The 19,445-nt window shown below is 37.8% G+C and overlaps 1 protein-coding gene, 1 non-coding gene and 1 pseudogene across 2 annotated transcripts in view; all 3 read left to right on the top strand.

The window, feature by feature from the left end:
• LOC116268679 (regulating synaptic membrane exocytosis protein 2-like) overlaps nucleotides 1-6,831 on the top strand; it is a 132,238-nt gene extending 125,407 nt beyond the window's left edge. Inside the window, exons 2-3 of the mRNA XM_031650134.1 lie at nucleotides 4,724-4,756; nucleotides 5,140-6,831. Coding sequence (XP_031505994.1) covers nucleotides 4,724-4,756; nucleotides 5,140-5,230 — 124 coding nt within the window. The 3' untranslated portion in view covers nucleotides 5,231-6,831. The remainder of the gene's footprint in view (nucleotides 1-4,723; nucleotides 4,757-5,139) is intronic.
• A 2,172-nt stretch (nucleotides 6,832-9,003) lies between these two features.
• Nucleotides 9,004-14,412, top strand: LOC108587322 (annotated as a pseudogene).
• A 3,757-nt stretch (nucleotides 14,413-18,169) lies between these two features.
• Nucleotides 18,170-18,269, top strand: LOC116268778. The gene has a single exon (XR_004175942.1). It is a non-coding gene; the product is annotated as a small nucleolar RNA U13 (small nucleolar RNA).
• The last annotated feature ends 1,176 nt before the right edge of the window (nucleotides 18,270-19,445 follow it).

A 19,445-nucleotide genomic window follows, 5' to 3' on the forward strand; every position in this document is an offset into this window, starting at 1 on the left:
GACCCTCCTTTTTAATTTTTTGGAATTTTTTGGAATAGTTTCAGTAGAATTGTACCAGCTCTTATTTGTACCTCTGGTAGAATTCAGTTGTGAATCCATCTCGTCCTGGGCTCTTTTTGAGTTGGTAGGCTATTTATTCCTGCCTCAATTCAGAACTTATTATTGGTCTATTAACAGACTCAGTTTCTTCCTGGTTCAGCCTTGGGTGGGTGTATGTGTCCAGACATTTATTCATTTCTTATATATTTTCTAGTTTATGTGCATAGAGGTGTTTATAGTATTCTCTGATGGTTGTTTATGTTTCTCTGGGGTCAATGGTGATATCCCTCTTATTTCTGATTGTGTTTATTTGATTCTTCTTTCTTTTTTATTGGTCTATCTAGTGGTCTATTATATTAATTCTGTTAAAAAAAAAACCCAGCTGCTGGTTTCATTGATTTTTTTTTTTTAAGGATTTCTTTTTAATATTTGTATCACCTTCAGTTCAGTTCTGATCTTGGTTATTTCTTGTCTTCTTTTAGCTGTGGAGCTTTCTCTTGGTTTGCCAGTTTTTTTAGGTGTGATGTTAGGTTGTTAACTTGAGATCTTTCTAGTGTTTTGATACGGACATTTAATGCTATAAATTTCCCTCCTAACACTGCTTTTGCTGCATCTCAGAGTTTCTGGTACATTGTGTCTTTGTTCTCATTAGTTTCAAAGAAGTTTCTTATTTTTCCCTTAATTTCATTATTTACACAGGAGTCATTTAAGATCAGGTTGTTCAATTTCAATGTAGTTGTGTGTTCTTGAGTGATTTTCTTATTCTTGAGTTCTAATTTGATTGTGCTGTAGTCTGAGAGAATGTTTGTTATTATTTCAGCTCTTTTATATTTGCTGAGGAGTGTTTTCTCTCAGATTATGTGATACATTTTAGTTAGATAAAATTAAGTGCCCTGTGGTGATGAGAAGAATGTATATTCTGTTCTTTTCTTGGTGGAGAGTTCTTTAGGTATCTATCAGGTCTACATGATTCAGTGCTGAGTTCAGGTCCTGAATATCTTTGGTAATTTTCTGTCTCAATGTGTCTCATATTGATGGTGGGGTGTTAAAGTCTCCCACTGTTTTTGTTTGGGAATTTTAAGTCTTTTTGTCTCTAAGAACTTGCTTTGTGAATCTGAATGCTCCTGTATTGGGTGTATTTATATTTAGGATAATTAGCTCTTCTTGTTGAATTGAACCCTTTATCATTCCATAATAACCTTCTTTGTCTTTTTTGATCTTTGTTGGTTTAATGTTTTTGTTTTGTCAGAAACTGGAATTGCAACCCCTGTGTTTTCTGTTTTAACTTTGTTTCGTTCCTCTGTCCTTTTATTTTGAGCCTATTATGTGTCTTTGCATGTGAGATGGGTCTCTTGAAGACAGCATACCAATGGGTCTTGGTTTTATATCCAGCTTGCAATTTTGTGTCTTTTAATTGGGGCATTTAGCCCATTTACAGTTAAGGTTAGTATTGTTATTTGTGAATTTGATTCTGTCATCATGATGCTAGCTGGTTATTTTGCATACTTGTTTATGTGGTTGCTTCATAATGTTACTGTTCTGTGTACTTCAGTGTGTTTTTGTAGTGGGTAGTAATTGTTTTTCCTTTTTATATTTAGTGCTTTGTTCAGGAGCTCTTGCAAGGCAGGCATGGTGGTGGAAATTCCCTAAGCATTTGATTGGAAGAAAAGGATCCCTTTTCTCCTTCACTTATGAAGTTTAGTTTGGGTGAATATGCAATTGTGGGTTGGAATTTCTTTTCTTTAAGAATGTTGAATATTGGCCCCTAATCTTTTCTGACTTCTAGGGTTTTTGCTGAGAGGTCCTCTGTTAGTCTGATGGGCTGCATTTTGTAGGTGACCTGACCTTTCTATCTGGCTGCCTTTAACATTTTTTCTTTCATTTGTATATTGCAGAATCTGATTATTATGTGTCTTGGGGTTGATCTTCTCATGGAGTAACTTACTGGGGTTCTCTGTATTTCCTGGATTTGAATGTTGGCCTTTCTCTGTTGGGGAAGTTCTCCTGGATGATACACTTAAGTATGTTTTGCAACTTGGTTCCATTCTCCCCATCTCTTTCAGGTACCCTAGTCAGTCTTGGGTTCCATCTTTTTAAAGAATTTCATATTTTTTGGAGGTCTTGTTCATTCCTTCTCATTCTTGTTTATTTTTTTTCTGTTCTTGTATGCCTGTCTTATGTCAGAAAGATACTCTTCAAGCTCTGAGATTCTTTTCTCTGCTTGATCTGTAGTTCTCATGTTGTGTTTTTCAGCTCCATCAGGTTGGTTATATTCCTCTCTAAACTGGCTGTTCTGGCTGTCAGCTCCTGTATTATTTTATCATGATTCTTAGCTTCTTTGCATTGGGTTACAACATGCTCCTTTAGCTCAGCAAAGTTTGTTATTACCCACCTTCTGAAGCCTACTTGTCACTTCATCCATCTCAGCCTCAGTCCAGTTTGTGCCCTTGCTGGAGAGGTGTTTTGGTCATTTGGAAGAGAAGAGCCATTCTGGCTTTTTGAGTTTTTAGCATTTTTTTGTTGATTCTTTCTTTATGGGCTTACCTACCTTTGGTCTTTGGGGTTGGTGACCTTTGATTTGGGTTTTTATGGGGTCTTTTTTATTGATGTTGTTGTTTTTTTCTGTTTTTCTTTAAGTGATGGCACTGTTTCGTGGGGCTGCTGTGGTTTGCGAGGGGTCCCCTTCAGGCCCTAGTTGCCTTCGTTTCTCTCCTACCCAGAGTTATCACCAGTGAAAGCTGTGAACCAGCAAAGATGGCAGCCTTCCCCTTTTTCTGGAAGCTTTGTTTCAGTGGGGCACTGACCTGTTGCTGGCCCAAATATGCCTGTAGGAGGTGACTGGAGACTCCTGCTGGGAGGTCTCACCCAATCAGGAGGAACAGGATCAGGGATCTGCCTAAAGAAGCAATCAGGCGGGCCTTTGGTAGAGCAGGTATGCTGCATTCAGGGGTCCTTTCTTTGTCTGGACCATTTGAATTCTCCAAAGCTGACAGGCTGGAATGGCTGAGTCTACTGAACTGCAGGGACAGAGAACCACTGGGAGCTTCATCCATGAGAAAGATCAAAGCTGTGTCCAGAGAATCCTTGCTGGAGTGGCTGAAGCCGTCACAGGGAGGTCTTGCCAAGTGAGGACGAATCAATCAGGTTCTGCTTAAAGAAGCAGTCTGGCCATGATCCGTCAAGGCAGCTGTGCTGCTCTCTGGGGGACCCCTCCTCATCCAAACTGCCTGTATTCTTCAAAGTTGGCAGGCTGAAATGACTGAATCTACTGAACCACAGAGATGGTGGTCACCCACCCACCTGGGAACTCAGTCCTGACTCAGGCAGACTCCAACCTGCTGCTACCAGCTGACTGGAATTCCAAGCCAGTGGGTCCCAACTTGTGGGGCACCATGGAAGTGGGGCCCACAGAATGATGCCACTTTGCTTCCTGGACTCAGTCCCCTTCCTAGGGGCATTCACAGATGGATCTCCTGCCTTGCCACAGATTCCGGGGCCAGAGTATGCAAAACTCCTGAGTCTCTGTGTGTGTCTAAGCAGCCGCTCTGCTGAAACTTCACATAGCTCAGTGTATTGGACCCATGGCCTTGGTGATGTGGGTTTATGAGGAGATCTCCTGATCCATTGGTTGCAAAGATCTGTGGGAGAAGCGTGGTTTCCTAGGCAGGTCACACAATCACTGACCACTTCCCTTGGCTCTGTGCTGCTGCCAGGTGGGCTATTGCCCCACCCTGCTTCTCTTTATTCTCTGAGGGTAAAGTTGTTTGCTTAGTCAGTTTCAATGTGAGAACTCAGATATTTCAGTTGAAGGTGCTGAACTGACTTGCTCCTTTCATTCCTCTCCTTGAGCGCTGTGGACTGCAGCTGCTTTCAATCGGCTGTCTTAGCTTTCCACAACGTCTACTTCTAAATCAGTTTCTGACTGTGAATTTTTAGATTTTTGTAATATAAAAATATCTTCTCATCTCAGAGAATTAGAAAGCAGTTTTTTCTATATGCTATTTTAGACAAGACTTTATTGAACTCAGCAGAACTAGAAGTGAAGCACTGACTTATTATAGTTATTTATATACTATTTATTTAAATTCATTTTCATTCTGGAATAGTTGTTTGCATAATTAACTTATGAACATTTCTAATTTAATATACAGTTATTTTAATAGCTATTTTAAGAGAGTTTGGATACTTGCCCTCCCCCACCCCCCATTCCTTTCTCTGCTTCTTTAGGCATAAAGAAATTCATTTGTAAGCCTTTTAAAAATACATTCATAAAACTCTATGTTTTATTTAAAATATTTATGCCTTACCTCAATATTAAGGAAAAATTAAGAAAAGGAAATCTATTTGCGCTTAACCAAATGTAATTGTGTTTAATATAGTATGTTAACATAATTATTTTAAAATCTTTAATATCAATAAAAATATTCAGAAAACTTCAGGACCAAATCATTGCTTTAAAACAGAGGTAGAATTTTAATATTAGTTTTCTGTTGAGAACAAATGATTCAATTTCTCTTTTTTTGTGTAAAATTGATTGAAATGTATAATTTCAATATATGGCAAAGCACTAAGTCTTTCTATATAAAATTCTTATTTTTCGTGTCCATTTTATATGAACACAAATTTGTAAATAGAAGTCTCTTCATAGTACAGTGCACTCAGTTGTGCAAACTTATCTTTTTAGGGTCAAAGAAGAACACAAACCACAACTGACACAGTAAGTAAATGTATTAAGAGTGTAGTAGGCTTGACTTCTGTACTTTTGCCACATACTGCTTTCTGGTATTAGTTTATACTAATACTGGATAGGCTGCAGCTAGTGTGTCTTCTGCTTTCTGACTCTCTGGCTTGTAAGAGAGCTGCCTGCAGCTTCTTACTTCACCCACATAGTGACTGGATGTAGTTTTTTGCTGCCTGCTTGTGGACTAGTTAAGTGTTCAAATTTAATTTCCCTACATTTTGACTGCCTGGATAATTGGAGCTCACATTACCATTGGCTGTAGCTTTTGTGCCTGTGTATTTTTATTATGGATAAGAAAACATTAACCTACATTGTTATTCATTTGGTTATTCAGTCACATTATTTGCTTATTTAAACAGGTGGTTTCCCTTTAGTGGAATCACTGAACTGGTAAATAACGTTCTTCAGCCCCAGCAAAAACAACAAAATGAAAAGGAGCCCCAGACGTAAGTAAGCTGATCTATATAGACTAAATATTATCTCTGATAGCATAACATACTGAAAAGTATGTGTTAAAATACTGTCTTTGGAATAGTATGCCCTCAGAAAGGAAATTGATACTATTACCCTTAATGGAAATCTAAAAAGATGGCAAGGATAATTAATAGGGTAGTTAAAAAGAAGAGGTAATTCCCCCTACCCCGCTATATTTTAGTATAAATAATGTAAGCCATACTTATTCAGTAAAACATCCTTTTCCAACAATGCAATATGTAACTAGAGTGTGTTTCTTTCAAAATTGTTCTAGAGACCGTTAAAAGATATTAACCCCCAAAGTCAATATTTGGTCAAATAGTTTTGGAAAGGTGGTTTTAAAAAAGGTTAAGCAAGTTTCTTTATTATAATTATTCAGAGAACCCAAATATGCTCCAAGGATATTAGAACATACACTGTTTAATACATTTATTTGACCACTGAATCCTGTTTTTACTAAACATTTCATTAGGTTATGAAATATAATTTGTGAAATGTGGCAATATATTCTCACACTGACCTGAAACATTAAAGAAGTATTGATTAATTTTTTTTGTTAATAGATTAAAAACACTGTTTAGAAAGTTGTTCACTTCTGTATCATTTTAATTTTGTGCAAGTAATATTATTTCTGTTGTGAAGTTGAGGTAGCTCAGGATGTGAGAGAGACCGCATATATTTAAATTCCAGTCTTCTGACAGTTGCCATAATATTCAGAGGTGCTCCAACCACTTATCCTCAGTGCTTCCTTTTGAATTATGACTTCGGAGAAGCTGGTTTGGTTGTAGGAATGGACAAGTTGAAAAGTGACATGGACCCCAGGAGAGAATGAGAATGATGAGTATGATGAAACACTCAGAAAAACATTCATGTTTTTGCCTTTAATGCAGAGTAAAAGATAAACATCTTTTTTGTCTTGTTGCTGTTGATGAGGATAATCTCCTCATCCATTTTATGCTACTTTGCATACATTTTATGTTATATTTTGTCAGGGTTTTAGTTTCAACTGAAGTAAAAGTATGATGTGATATACTCTTCCTAATAGTTAATATGTAGTTCTCAAATTGGAACTTTTCCTGTACTTAAGGTCATTGAAGTCAGGCCAGTATTTGTCTTGCCTACTGTTTTATTCTTGGCATTTAGCAGAATGCCTAATACATAGTAGGAACTCAATAAATATTTCTTCATAATTGATTTATCATATTTTATCCTTTTATGACACAGGAGTTTTATGACATAAGGAGTAAAATTAAATTTAATAATTTCTTTTCTAACTAGCAAGCATTATATTAAAATGCCACACAATGTCATTGTTTTGCTTTTTCACTATGGCACTGAAGCTTACAATAAAATAAAATGGAGAAACCAATAACAAAACATAATTAGATATAATTTTGTCTTGGTTTTAAATGACTTCAGTTATGTATCTTGTATGTGAGGTTTTGAAAATAATCAAGATTGTGCCATATTATGTATTAGATTACCATGGCCATTAAATAAAATGACAGATATTTTGTGACTTTTAAAAAATGATATTTAAGCCAGGCGCGGTGGCTCACGCCTGTAATCCCAGCACTTTGGGAGGCCGAGGTGGGCGGATCATGAGGTCAGGAGATTGAGACCATCCTGGCTAACACAGTGAAACCCCGTCTCTACTAAAAATACAAAAAATTAGCCAGGCGTGGTGGCGGGTGCCTGTAGTCCCAGCTACTCAGGAGGCTGAGGCAGGAGAATGGCGTGAACCCGGGAGGCAGAGCTTGCAGTGAGCTGAGATTGCACCACTGCACTCCAGCCTGGGCAACAGAACGAGACTCTGTCTCAAAAAAAAACCAAAAGATATTTAGATTACTGTAACAGTGACATTTGATCGGCATAAACACAAAAGAAATCACTGTAATAATAAATATAATCCAATCTGCTTTGATTTTTGGATAGGAAGATGGTAGAAAAAATTAGCACTTTTGGATGATTTAAAAATTAATTCTTGGTTAATTGGTATTATTTCAATTAAGATGTCTTTGACAACTAATTCATTCTTGCTCTGTGATTTATGTAGTTTTAAAAATTCAGAATCAATATATTCTCTTAATAGTTACATTCTTCATCTTACGTTCTTGTTACATTGAAGATTTTTGGTATTTATTTTTCTAGAAGCCTTCCTTTTATCTTTCTGAACCACAGACCAGGGTTACTTCGGAATGCCCTTTAATTCACTTACTCTCTGTTTGGAGTTATAAGGCTTCTTCTTTCTGCGTTATCTTGTTTCTTTCCCAATATGAATACTATCTGAGTGGGATAACTTCCTATCTGCTTACTTTCTATTATTCATCCATAAAATTATTTTGGGGAGCTGAATTCCAGGCATTTCAAGTTTTAAATGTTGAAAAGTAAGGTTTTCGTATTTTGTGCAAATACTTTCATAGTAGAATAACGAAATATTCTACCAGATAGCTAGCATTAAAAATCTATTATGTTTCCTAAATAGTAGTTCCATTTTAATCAATTTATATAAATTCCATTGTGCGGTTGTTGAAAAATGTAGTGATGATGTAGGCTTCTTGAGGTCTGTATTTTTGAGGTTTGTTCATTTCATATTCTTTAGCATAACAGGAAGATTTACTTATTTTGATTTTGGTAATTGATGTGAAATTATAGATATAAGTAGACTATTGTATTCAACTTTTCATGAGATTTGAGGCATAGAAAATTGAATGAACGTTTTGTTTTAGTTGCCAGTTAATTCACCCTTTGTAGAAACTGCTTAATATATAAATTAAATAATTTTAATATTTATTTTTCTTTTCTTTTGCTATCTTTTGTATCAGCATTAAAATGAGGGAAAGTTTTCTGCAAAGACAATATAACGTAACAGGTTTTATGTAAGGTATAAAACAAGCCTCTGGATAATTAAAGATGGAAATACTAGGAAAAATGATAAATGCCTTAAGATGCGGCTGTTATTTTAACTTTGTATCTGCAATACATAGCAAAATGGTAAAGGTAATTAAGAAACTTTCTAATGCAAATGCATTAAAGTAATCAATTGGTTTACTTCACTTTGAATTTTATATTTTAGTTTTATTTATGTTTTGCTATGATTAATAAATGTACGTTTGAAATACTAGGAAAATCTAAGATTTGAATTATTGGAATTAGATAACCACCTAATATAGTAATCCTCTTTGGTTGTGAGGTCTTTTTTTTTTTTTTTTTTTTGAGATGGAGTCTTGCTGTGTCGCCCAGGCTGTTTGTGAGGTCTTTTAATAGAAACAAAATGTTAAAGGGAAGAGTGTTTTAAGCATAGGGAACATGATATGTGAAAGTCTTTAAGTAGCAAGGTCACAAAGAAGACCAACGTGGGTGTAGTATAGTAGATGAGAGGGAGTGTGGCAGGAGATGAGGTTCCAGAGGTAGGACTCAGATAGGGCAGTGGTTTTACAGAGAATGATAAGGAGTTTGAATCTGAGTCTCAGTATACAAGGAAGATATTTAAGAGATTTAAACATGGGAGTGACATGATTTACTTTATTTATTTATTTTTTTTTGAGATGGAGTCTTGCTCCGTCGCCCAGGCTGGAGTGCAGTGGCGCGATCTTGGCTCACTGCAAGCTCCGCCTCCTGGGTTCAGGCCATTCTCCTGCCTCAGCCTCGTGAGTAGCTGGGACTACAGGCGCCCGCCACCACGCCCGGCTAAGTTTTTGTATTTTTAGTAGACATGGGGTTTCACCGTGTTAGCCAGGATGGTCTTGATTCCTGACCTTGTGATCCGCCCATCTCGGCCTCCCAAAGTGCTGGGATTACAGGTGTGAGCCACCGCGCCCGGCCGGATTTACTTTATGTATATAAAGATCATTCTGAGTGCTCTATGAGTAGCATGAGCGAGAATAGAAATGGAGAGAGCAATGGAAGAGGCCTTTTTTGAAGACTTTGCTAGTGATAGTGATAACCTGGACCACACTGATTACAGTGAAGATGGAGAGAAGTAAATTGAGAATATATTTGAAGATTGAAATGATATGATTTGTCAGAGGAATAGATTTAGAAGTTGTTGAAGAAGGGAAAAGAACCCAAGATGACTCCCAGGTTTCTAGTTGAAAGAACTAATTGGGTCATGATGTTATTAAATATGATCAAGAAGAGGAGAAGATGAACAGGTTGGAGGTATAAACTAAAACTTACATTTTGAACTTTTAAAATTTAAGATGCTTATAATTATCCAGCATTAAAAGAGAGAGATGGACTAGCCAGAGATATATGTTTGAGAGTGGTTAGTATGGCACATAAAGCTAGAAAAAATGCATAAAATAACCTAGAAAGAGAGTGTGTGATAAAGAGCAGACACAAAGATTTGTTAAGCTCTGAAGAATCCTTGTACTTATCCTGGGTCCTGAGATAAAAAGACTATGGTTCCTACTCTCAAATAGTTCATGGTTAAGTGGAAAAAAGAGACAAGCTGATAAGTAATTAAAAACAATTGTGTGGGGACTTCTGGTTTTCTTTTTGATAGGTGAAAGAGCATGAAAGTTGTCACTGCTATTCTCACAACAAGAAAAATGCTGATCTGAAAACCAACAACTTTTCTTAAATCCATCAGAAAATTGAGGTCACAGGACAAATGAAGCCCTGAGTAGTGTAGAGAGAGGGGCAAATACAAAGAATAAGTTTACTGGGTGAAGAAACCACAGATTCTGTTAGGAAAACTTAAACTATAATTGATGAACTGCTGGAAGCTGAATGTGGACTAACTTAAAAGTTAAAACTTCCTGGGGTCCTACCTCACAATTGTGGGAAGCCCCCACAATTTTGAGGTTTTACTTCTAGGAGTACCATGAAGCTCTGAAAGTGAAGATCAGAGAAAAGTCCCCTCATGCTTCCAGCTGGGGGAAGGGAAAGTAACCATTCTGAAATAGTCCAGGGGAGGAGTAACCATTTTGACATACTCCTAGAACTTTCTGTTCCCCACCTTGCCTCAAGAGAAACAACTTTACCAGAGGTGAATCAACATGAGAAAAGGAAAATAACTCCAGTCTTTAGATTTTCCGCCTCACCTAAGGGGGACAAGAAGCTGAGAGTCACTTTCAGAGTCACAGCCCAAGAGCACAGGTTCACTAAAACTGAAACCTATTCGTAGGAGTAGGTTTCTCTTCCAAGTGGCAACTCAGAGATTTAGGCTGCTGCTGTCTTGTAAGCCATCTGGAACACATAGCTTCCGGGGTTGCTACACCAGTGGAAGAGAGATAACGGAAAACTCACACTTATTCTTAATTATGTAAGACAGAAGTGTCATAGGTCACTTTTGCTCACAGATTATTGCCTAAAACTTCTCACAAGGCACTATCCTCTATATAATGAGTTCTGGTAATACCTACAGTTAGTTTACATTTGATTCTTATTTATTGCAATGAGATAGAAATTTTAGGATGTCAAAAGATAAAGATTTGCCAGAAGAATAGTTACTGCAGCAAGGATTGCTCTGTCAACAAAATTTTTCTGGAAAGGAATTTTGAGGAAAGAGACTGTTTGCAAATGGGGTAGACATAGTTTTCAATGATAGAGGAAAGTGCATTCCAGAAAGCAAAGGGAGGATCCTAATTTTATAGCAAACGTTCCTACCCATATTCTTAATCCAGTTTCTTTATGAAAATGGAGGATTCAAACTTGCTTCGTTCTCATTGGTTAACACAGCTCAGTTCTGACTGGTTGTTACAGCTGGGTTCTGATTAGTTGATATAGCTGAGCCCTGATTGGTTCGTTTAGGTGAGCACAGAGTTCAGTAGAGGTGTGGGTTTTCTGGAAACTCAGAGTATGTGATGACTGCTACTTAGCAAATGGCAGCTTGGCTGTCTTTAAAATCTTTAAAATCTAGGCCCAGTTAGCCACTTGAGTTCCATCTTGAAGGATTAGCTCTTTCAGGTTTACATTTGCTCACAACTCCAATACAGTAGTTGCTTCTACCGTAACTGCTATAATGACTGAGATCAAGGTCTATTTTTTACAAGACTGAAGGTTAGCTTATAATGTGAAGAAAATTCAAATGTACAAGTGTCCTCAGGAAGGAAATTTGCTACTTGTAGTGTTTTAAGTAACAGCTATTAGGTTGGTGCAAAAGTAAATTACTTTCAATGCCAAAACTGCAATTACCTTGCACCAACCTAATATTAAGTTTTGTCAGTGAGATAACAGGGAGATTTTTGCCTTCTCTTAGATGGTAATGAAAGACTAATGGAGATAAAGAATGTGATAACACTGACAATATGTGAATGTATACACATATTCTGAGAAGCCTTTAGTTGATTACTAGGGATGCCAAAGCACACTAATAAATAAGATTAAAAGTAAACAAAATTATTTTAGAAAGGAGGAGCAAAGATACCAGAAAAGTTATAATCTTCTGTCTTGGGTGGAAGCTGTATACTTTGGTTTGTCATTTGCTTGATCCAGGCGTCATTAGCTGTTTTTTTTCCAAAGATCATCTGCTTCTGGACCCCCAGTGGAGAAGATTTTCAAGCCCAGGGAAAATGGTGTGTATCTTTTTAGTTGTGAAACATGAATTCAAGGGTCAACGTTTTGGGGCTTTTAACTGAAGTGCTAATTATTAGCATGACTTTTTACACTCTTTTCATTAAGTGTCCAGGACAGTTTTTCTCCCATGTCTCCTTCAGAGTGCTAAATCTGCAGATCTCAGGTCCTTAGAAGGATGTTTTGGAAAGACTGCTTTTACCTGTTGATGACAAGACTGAGTGCATCACGTGGTTTCTTTGCTTTGTCTACTCATCTTAGCTTGCAATGGCAGAATATAGGATCAAAGGTGAAATTTAAAAATATGTGGGGCAGTCCATTATTCATTCATAAGGAGAAAGCAGATGGGTCCCTAAAAATGTTTATCTTTTTGTTTTGAAGGCTAATGGTGATGGAAATTGAAGAGTCCTTGAGGATATTTAATTTTAATTTTAAAATTTCACTTGTTATTTCTACTTTTTCTGAAGATTAAGAATGATATAGACAAAATATTGTTTTTGTAAGCTATCTGCTTCTTACGGTGCTTGACTGGTCAAATAAGTTGATATGGAGGCAGTCACAGTGGTGCCTGTGGGGACAGAGAAGGGAATGAGTGAAGAGGAGCAAGACTCTGGCACTACCACGGGCTGCAGGCTGCCTAGTGTAGAGAAAATGCTGGCCATCAACCCTGGCAAGATGCCTATCAGCCTTCTGCAGAAGTATGGGACCAGAATAGGGAAGAACACCTGTGTACGACCTTCTCAAAGCCGAGGGCCCACCAGCCTAATTTCACCTTCCAGGTCACACTGTTGGCGACACCAGCTGCACTGGTCAGGGCCCCAGCAAGAAGGCAGTCAGGCACAAGGCAGTCAGGCACAAGGCAGCTGAGGTGGCCTTCAAATACCTCAGAGTGGGGAGCATGTTGCAGCTAGCCCCGGAGGACAGCAGTTCTTTTTCTCCCCTAGACTCTTCACTGCTTGGGGACGCTCTGTTTTTTACTGCTGCAGCAGCTGCTACCCCAGTTTCATCTGTTGTCCTAACCAGGAGCACCCCCATGGAAAAGCAGCCTCTGCTCCTCCCTTCAGCAGTCCGAGTGCATCCCTGTTGGTGCTCTTCAGGAACTGGTGGTGCAGAAAGGCTGGTGGTTGCTAGAGTACACAGTGACCCAGGAGTCCAGGCCAGATCACCGCGAAGAATTCACCATGACCTGATGAATGGAGTGTTTCATTGAGATTGGCAGTGGCACTTCCAAGTGTCACATTAACAAGGTGTAATGCGGTGACCAAAATGCTGCTTCGAGTGCACACGTTGTCTCTGGATTCCTGGGATGGCAATGAGGTGGAGCCTGATGATGACTGCTTCTCCACTGATGTGGGCTCCCGCCCGGATGGTCTTCAGAACCAGGGCCCAGGCTGCACCTGGGATTTTCTACGAAATTCATTGGAGAGAAGATCCTGTCCTTCTGCAGTTGCTCACTGGGCTCCCTAGGTGCCCTGGGCCTTGCCTGCTGCTGTGTCCTCTGTGAGCTCTCTGATGAGCTGGCCTTCCACGTCAGTTACCTGGATGTTGAGGAGCTGAGCCTAAGTAGACTCTGCCAATGTCTGGTGGAACTGTCCGTCCAGCCGGTGATGATGAGTGGGAATGAAATCAGGGGGCTGTCTACTAGGGCCCGGAATAAATATGCTGCTTCGTAGATAAAACAAAAACAAAAACAAACAAACAAAGCTGATACGGAATTGTGAAATGGTAAAGGCAGTTCCTGGACATAGATGTGTTTCCAGGTCCAACATAGATAATCTTTAATCTGAATAATATAAAATTTACAAAATCTTTTTCATACCTTAGAATCATATTAAATGCTGTGTGGCTCAAGGCAGGGATAAGTAAAGAAACTTTTAAAATGACAAATGATAGGTTGCTCAGAAAAGGATATTTAGAAAAATTGATAAAAGCAGCAAAGTGCTTATTGCTAAGTAACATAAAACATACAATGGAGAGTGCACAGATTGAAAGTATAAAAAGTAGCACTGAGATCAAGAAGCAGAACATTAACAGCCCTCCAGGATTTCCTCATGCTCCCTTTCAGGGAGAACTGTTTCCCATTTCCAAGGGTAACTTTTATCCTTTAGCCTAGCACCACTATTTTCTGTCCAGCACCATTATTTTGGCCTATTTTTATTTAGAGTTTATAGAAAGAATCATACAATGTATTCTATTGGTTCTGTATTGTTTTGCTCAATATAATGTTCATGAGAATCAGCTATATAATTGCATGCAGTTGTATTTCATTCATTCTCAGTGCTGTGTGTCCTCCAGTATCTGAATATACTACATTTTATTGATCAGTTTTACTATTGATACGCATTTGGGTTTGTTTCTAATTTTTGCCTATTATGAATAGTGCTGCTGTATACATTCTGATGTCATTATTATTTTCCTATTAGTTTGGAGGAGAATTTTGGGGTTATTTGTGAAAGTAAAGTACTACAGCTACTTCAAAATACCTTAAAATATTAAAGCTAGTAACTCTCTAGTTACTAGCTTTAATTTCCCTAATTTCCCATTTAGTTGTTTGGTAATACTATAGATGCTGTTTTGTTTTGGTTTTTTTTTGTTTTTTTGTTTTTTTTGCGAGACAGAGTCTTGCTCTGTCACCCAGGCTGGAGTGCAGTGGCGCAATATCAGCTCACTGCAACCTCCGCCTCCCTGGTACAATCAATTCTCCTGCCTCAGCCTCCCAAGTAGCTGGGACTACAGGCACATGCCCACCACCCCTGGCTGATTTTTTTGTATTTTTAGTAGAGATGGGATTTCACTGTATTTCCCAGGCTGGTTTCGAACTTCTGAGCTCAGGCAATCTGCCTGCTTGGCCTCCCAAAGTGCTAGGATAACAGGCGTGAGCCACCGCATGTAGCCTAGATGCTGTTTTTTGAGCATGCCTTACTATTTGATGTTTTGGTGCCTTTGCATCTGGCCTAGAAAGGGAGAAAAGGTGTGATATGATACGATTTGTTCTAAAATACAAATTTTGATATTTCACTTGTTATTTCTACTTTTTCTGAAGATTGAGAAAGACAGAGAATGATATTGAGAATGATATAGACCTGGGGTGTCCAATCTTTTGGCTTCCCTGGGCCACATTGGAAGAAGAATTAATTGTCTTGGGCCACACATAAAATACAGGAACACTAATGATAGCTGATGAGCTAAAAAATGTTTCCAAAAATCTTATAATGCTTTAAGAAAGTTTACAAATTTTTGTTGGACTGTATTCAAGGCTGTCCTGGGCCTCATGTGGCCTATGGGCTGCAGGTTAGACAAACTTCACATAGACAGAAGATGTTTTTGTATAAGCTATGTGCTTCTTATGGTAGTGATTTCTTCTAAAATACAAATCAGAGCATATCACTCTGCATCATATAGTAGTCGAAAGTTTACAGTTAATGACATCAATTGAGATTAAGTGCAACTAAGTTTACACAAATTGTAAAAAATGTAAATAATGTTATCAGAGTTTTTTCTTTTTATGTTTTGTGTGAAAAACACATGTTATTATACCTAGGTAACAGTGGATAAAAGTGTTTTTGCTCTCCAATTTCTTTTCAAAGAAGTACTTTTTTCGCTCAAGCAGAAAGCAGTTATAGGTGGAATATTTATAATGAACTCAAAATGATTCTTGTATTTATCACCATATTTTTATTTCGTAATTGAGTTGATACTTTTCTTCAAGAAGCAAATTTCAGAGAAGCAATGAAACACCTTTTCCCTTTGGATTCAGGAAGGGTTTATCTATCTATCTATCTATCTATCTATCTATCTATCTATCTATCTATCTACAGTCATATAAATATAGTCATTCTCTAGTGTCAATAACAAGCTACAAATGTAATTTTTACATATTTTTAATCTCAGTCTCTAATATCAAGATTATTTTATTTTGTGAACGGAGTAATAATGTCAGCTCTGAAGATTCTGTATCTAGCGACTACATAAATTTTTCAGGAGGAGTCCAGGCACGGTTGCTCATGCCTGTAATCCTAGCACTTTGGGAGGCCAAGGTGGGCGAATCACGAGGTCAGGAGTTTCAGACCAGCCTGCCCAACATGGTGAAACCCCGTCTCTACTAAAAACACAAAAAATTAGCTGGGCATAGTGGCGCATACTGTAATCCAGCTACTCAGGAGGCTGAGGCAGGAGAATTGCTTGAATCTGGGAGGCAGAGATTGCAGTGAGCTGAGATTGCGCCACTGCACTCCAGCCTGGGCGACAGAGCGTGAGATTCTGTCTCAAAAAAAAAATTTTTTTTAAAAATTTTTCTGGAGGGAAAGACTCTCTTAATTCCCTTTTCAATACAGTTTCAGTTATGGTGGCATCATGAAACAAAGACATTTCTATTAAAGATGTGTATTACAATAGAGAGAAATAAAGGGTATTCAATTAGGAAAAGGGGAAGTCAAATTGTCTCTGTTTGCAGGTGACATGATTGTATATTTAGAAAACCCCATCGTGTCAGCCCCAAATCTCCTTAAGCTGATAAGCAACTTCAGCAGAGTCTCAGGATACAAAATCAATGTGCAAAAATCACAAGCATTCTTATACACCAATAACAGACAAACAGAGAGCCAAATCATGAGTGAACTCCCATTCGCAATTACTACCAAGAGAATAAAATACCTAGGAATCCAACTTAGAAGGGATGTGAAGGACCTCTTCAAGGAGAACTACAAACCACTGCTCAATGAAATAAAAGAGGACACAAACAAATGGAAGAACATTCCATGCTCATGGATAGGAAGAATCAATATTGTGAAAATGGCCATACTGCCCAAGGTAATTTATAGATTCAGTGGTATCCCCATCAAGCTACCACTGACTTTCTTCACAGAATTGGAGAAAAACTACTTTAAAGTTCATATGGAACCAAAAAAGAGCCCACATAGCCAAGACAGTCCTAAGCAAAAAGAACAAAGCTGGAGGTATCACACTACCTGACTTCAAACTATACTACAAGGCTACAGTAACCAAAACAGCATGGTACTGGTACCAAAACAGGTATGTAGACCAATGGAACTGAAGACAGGCCTCAGAAATAACACCATACATCTACAACCATCTGATCTTTGACAAAGCTGACAAAAGCAATGGGGAAAGGATTCCCTATTTAATCAATGGTGCTGGGAAAACTGGCTAGCCATATGTAGAAAGCTGAAACTGGATCCTTTCCTTACACAGTATAAAAAATTAATTCAAGATGGATTAAAGACTTAAATGTAAGACCTAATACCATAAAAACCCTAGAAGAAAACCTAGACAGTACCATCCAGGACATAGGCATGAGCAAAGACTTCATGACTAAAACACTGAAAGCAATGACAACAAAAGCCAAAATAGACAAATGGGATCTAATTATACTAAAGAGCTTCTGCACAGCAAAAGAAAGTATCATCAGAGTGAACAGGCAACCTACAGAATGGGAGAAAACCTTTGCAATCTACCCATCTGAGAAAGGGCTAATATCCAGAATCTACAGAGAACTTAAACAGATTTACAAGAAAAAAAAAAACAAACTCATCAAAAAGTGGATGAAGGATATGAACAGACACTTCTCAAAATAAGACGTTTATCTGGCCAACAAACATATGAAAAAAAGCTCATCATCACTGGTCATTAGGGAAATGCAAATCAAAACCACAATGAGATACCATCTCACACCAGTTAGAATGGCGATCATTAAAAAGTCAGGAAACAACAGATGTTGGAGAGGATGTGGAGAAATAGGAACACTTTTACACTGTCGGTGGGAGTGTAAATTAGTTCAACCATTGTGGAAGACAGTGTGGCAATTTCTCAAGCATCTAGAACTAGAAGTGCCATTTGACCCAGCAATCCTATTACTGGGTATATGCTTAAAGGATTATAAATCATGCTATTATAAAGACACAGGCACATGTATGTTTATTGCAGCACTGTTCACAATAGCAAAGACTTGGAACCAACCCAAATGTCCATCAGTGACAGACGGGATTAAGAAAATGTGGCACATATACACCATGGAATACTATGCAGCCATAAAAATGGATGAGTTTATGTCCTTTGCAGGGACATGGATGGAGCTGGAAACCATCATTCTAAGCAAACTATCACAAGGACAGAAAACCAAACACTGCTTGTTCTCACTCATAGGTTGGAGTTGAACAGTGAGAACGCATGGACACAGGGCAGGGAACATCGCACACCGCGGCCTCTTGGAGGGTGGCAGCCTGGGGGAGGAATAGAATTAGGAGAAATACCTAATGTAAATGACAAGTCGATGGGTGCAGCAAACCAACATGGCACGTGTATACCTATGGAACAAACCTGTACGTTTTGCATATGTACCCTAGAACTTAAAGTATAATAAAAAAATGTGTGTTAGAGATTCTTTCATAGTTGATAAGTGTGATTGGGTGTTTAATGCTCATTTGAGATGTTCCTCCCTCAAACCTTGGTATGATATTTGCACATTACCCATCTGGTGTTAAAAAAAGAAATGTGTGAAAGATAAAGGATTAATATTGATAAAGAGCTTCATGTGACTTCTGGCATAAAGTCTCTTTTAGCCAGTAGTTCAGAAATGGTTTTGAGATATGCTATGAGTCTAAAAAGAATGAATCAAATATCTGATATATTTGAGATAGGTTTGTAATCTTTCTCAGCATTGTCTTACTGATTTCTATAACTAGTGATGTTAGAAACTTAATTGGATATTAGATAATATGGGGAATAATCCTTAGTATTCTACCCCACGCTGACTTTCCAGCTTCTTCTATTGTATTTTCCTCCCTGTTTTCCCCCCATGCATACCTTATTCCAAATGAGAATACTTTCAACTTCCTGAATTTTCCATTTGCTTTCATACTTTGCATATGAAAAAATGTAAGCCTGAAATTTATCCTTCATTTTATGCCTGTCACAATTTTGCATGTCTTTCATGGCCTAAACGCTTAAAAACTAAAAAATATTTTTCTTCTATGAAGTTTTATCAACACCGTTCACAACTAATGCCTCTTTTCCTTGTGCTCCAGTAACATTTTTCTTATATATTAATACTTATCTAGTACATGTTTCAGTTGACTTGTTAAAATAAAAACTTTAGACAAATTAAATTTAACAGAGTTTAATTGAGGAAAGAATGATTCCTGAATCAGGAATCCCCTAAACCAGAATAGGTTCAGAGAGACTTTGGCACTGCCACGTGGTCAGAGAGGATTTCTGGACAGGAAAAGGAAATGCTGTGTAGAAAATTAAAATGAGGTACAGGAATAGCTAGATGTGTTAAAGTTCAGCATTTGCTACAGTTGAACAGTTGGCCACCTGTGGCCAACTGTTGGCTGAAACTCAGTGATTGGTACAAGAATAAGTTGCAGTCTGTTTATACATCTAGTTAGATTATGGTTCACTATGTACAGAGAAACCTTTAGACCAAACTTATAATGAGGGCAGTTTTAGGCTAAGCTTAATTTAACAATTCCCTTCATTTGGTCAACCTGAGAGGTTGACGAAAACTTTATGCATTGACATCATTCTTTAAGTACATGGTAAATGTACTTACTTGGTCTCAAATCTCACTAGAACATAACAGAACAGTGGGTTTTGTAAGTCCTTGTAAACAGGACTTTAACTTACTTTTTTTGTAAAAGATAGCCTAGAGGAG

The sequence above is a fragment of the Papio anubis genome, chromosome 8 (assembly GCF_008728515.1).
Source record: "Papio anubis isolate 15944 chromosome 8, Panubis1.0, whole genome shotgun sequence".
Classification (NCBI taxonomy): Eukaryota; Metazoa; Chordata; class Mammalia; order Primates; family Cercopithecidae; genus Papio; species Papio anubis.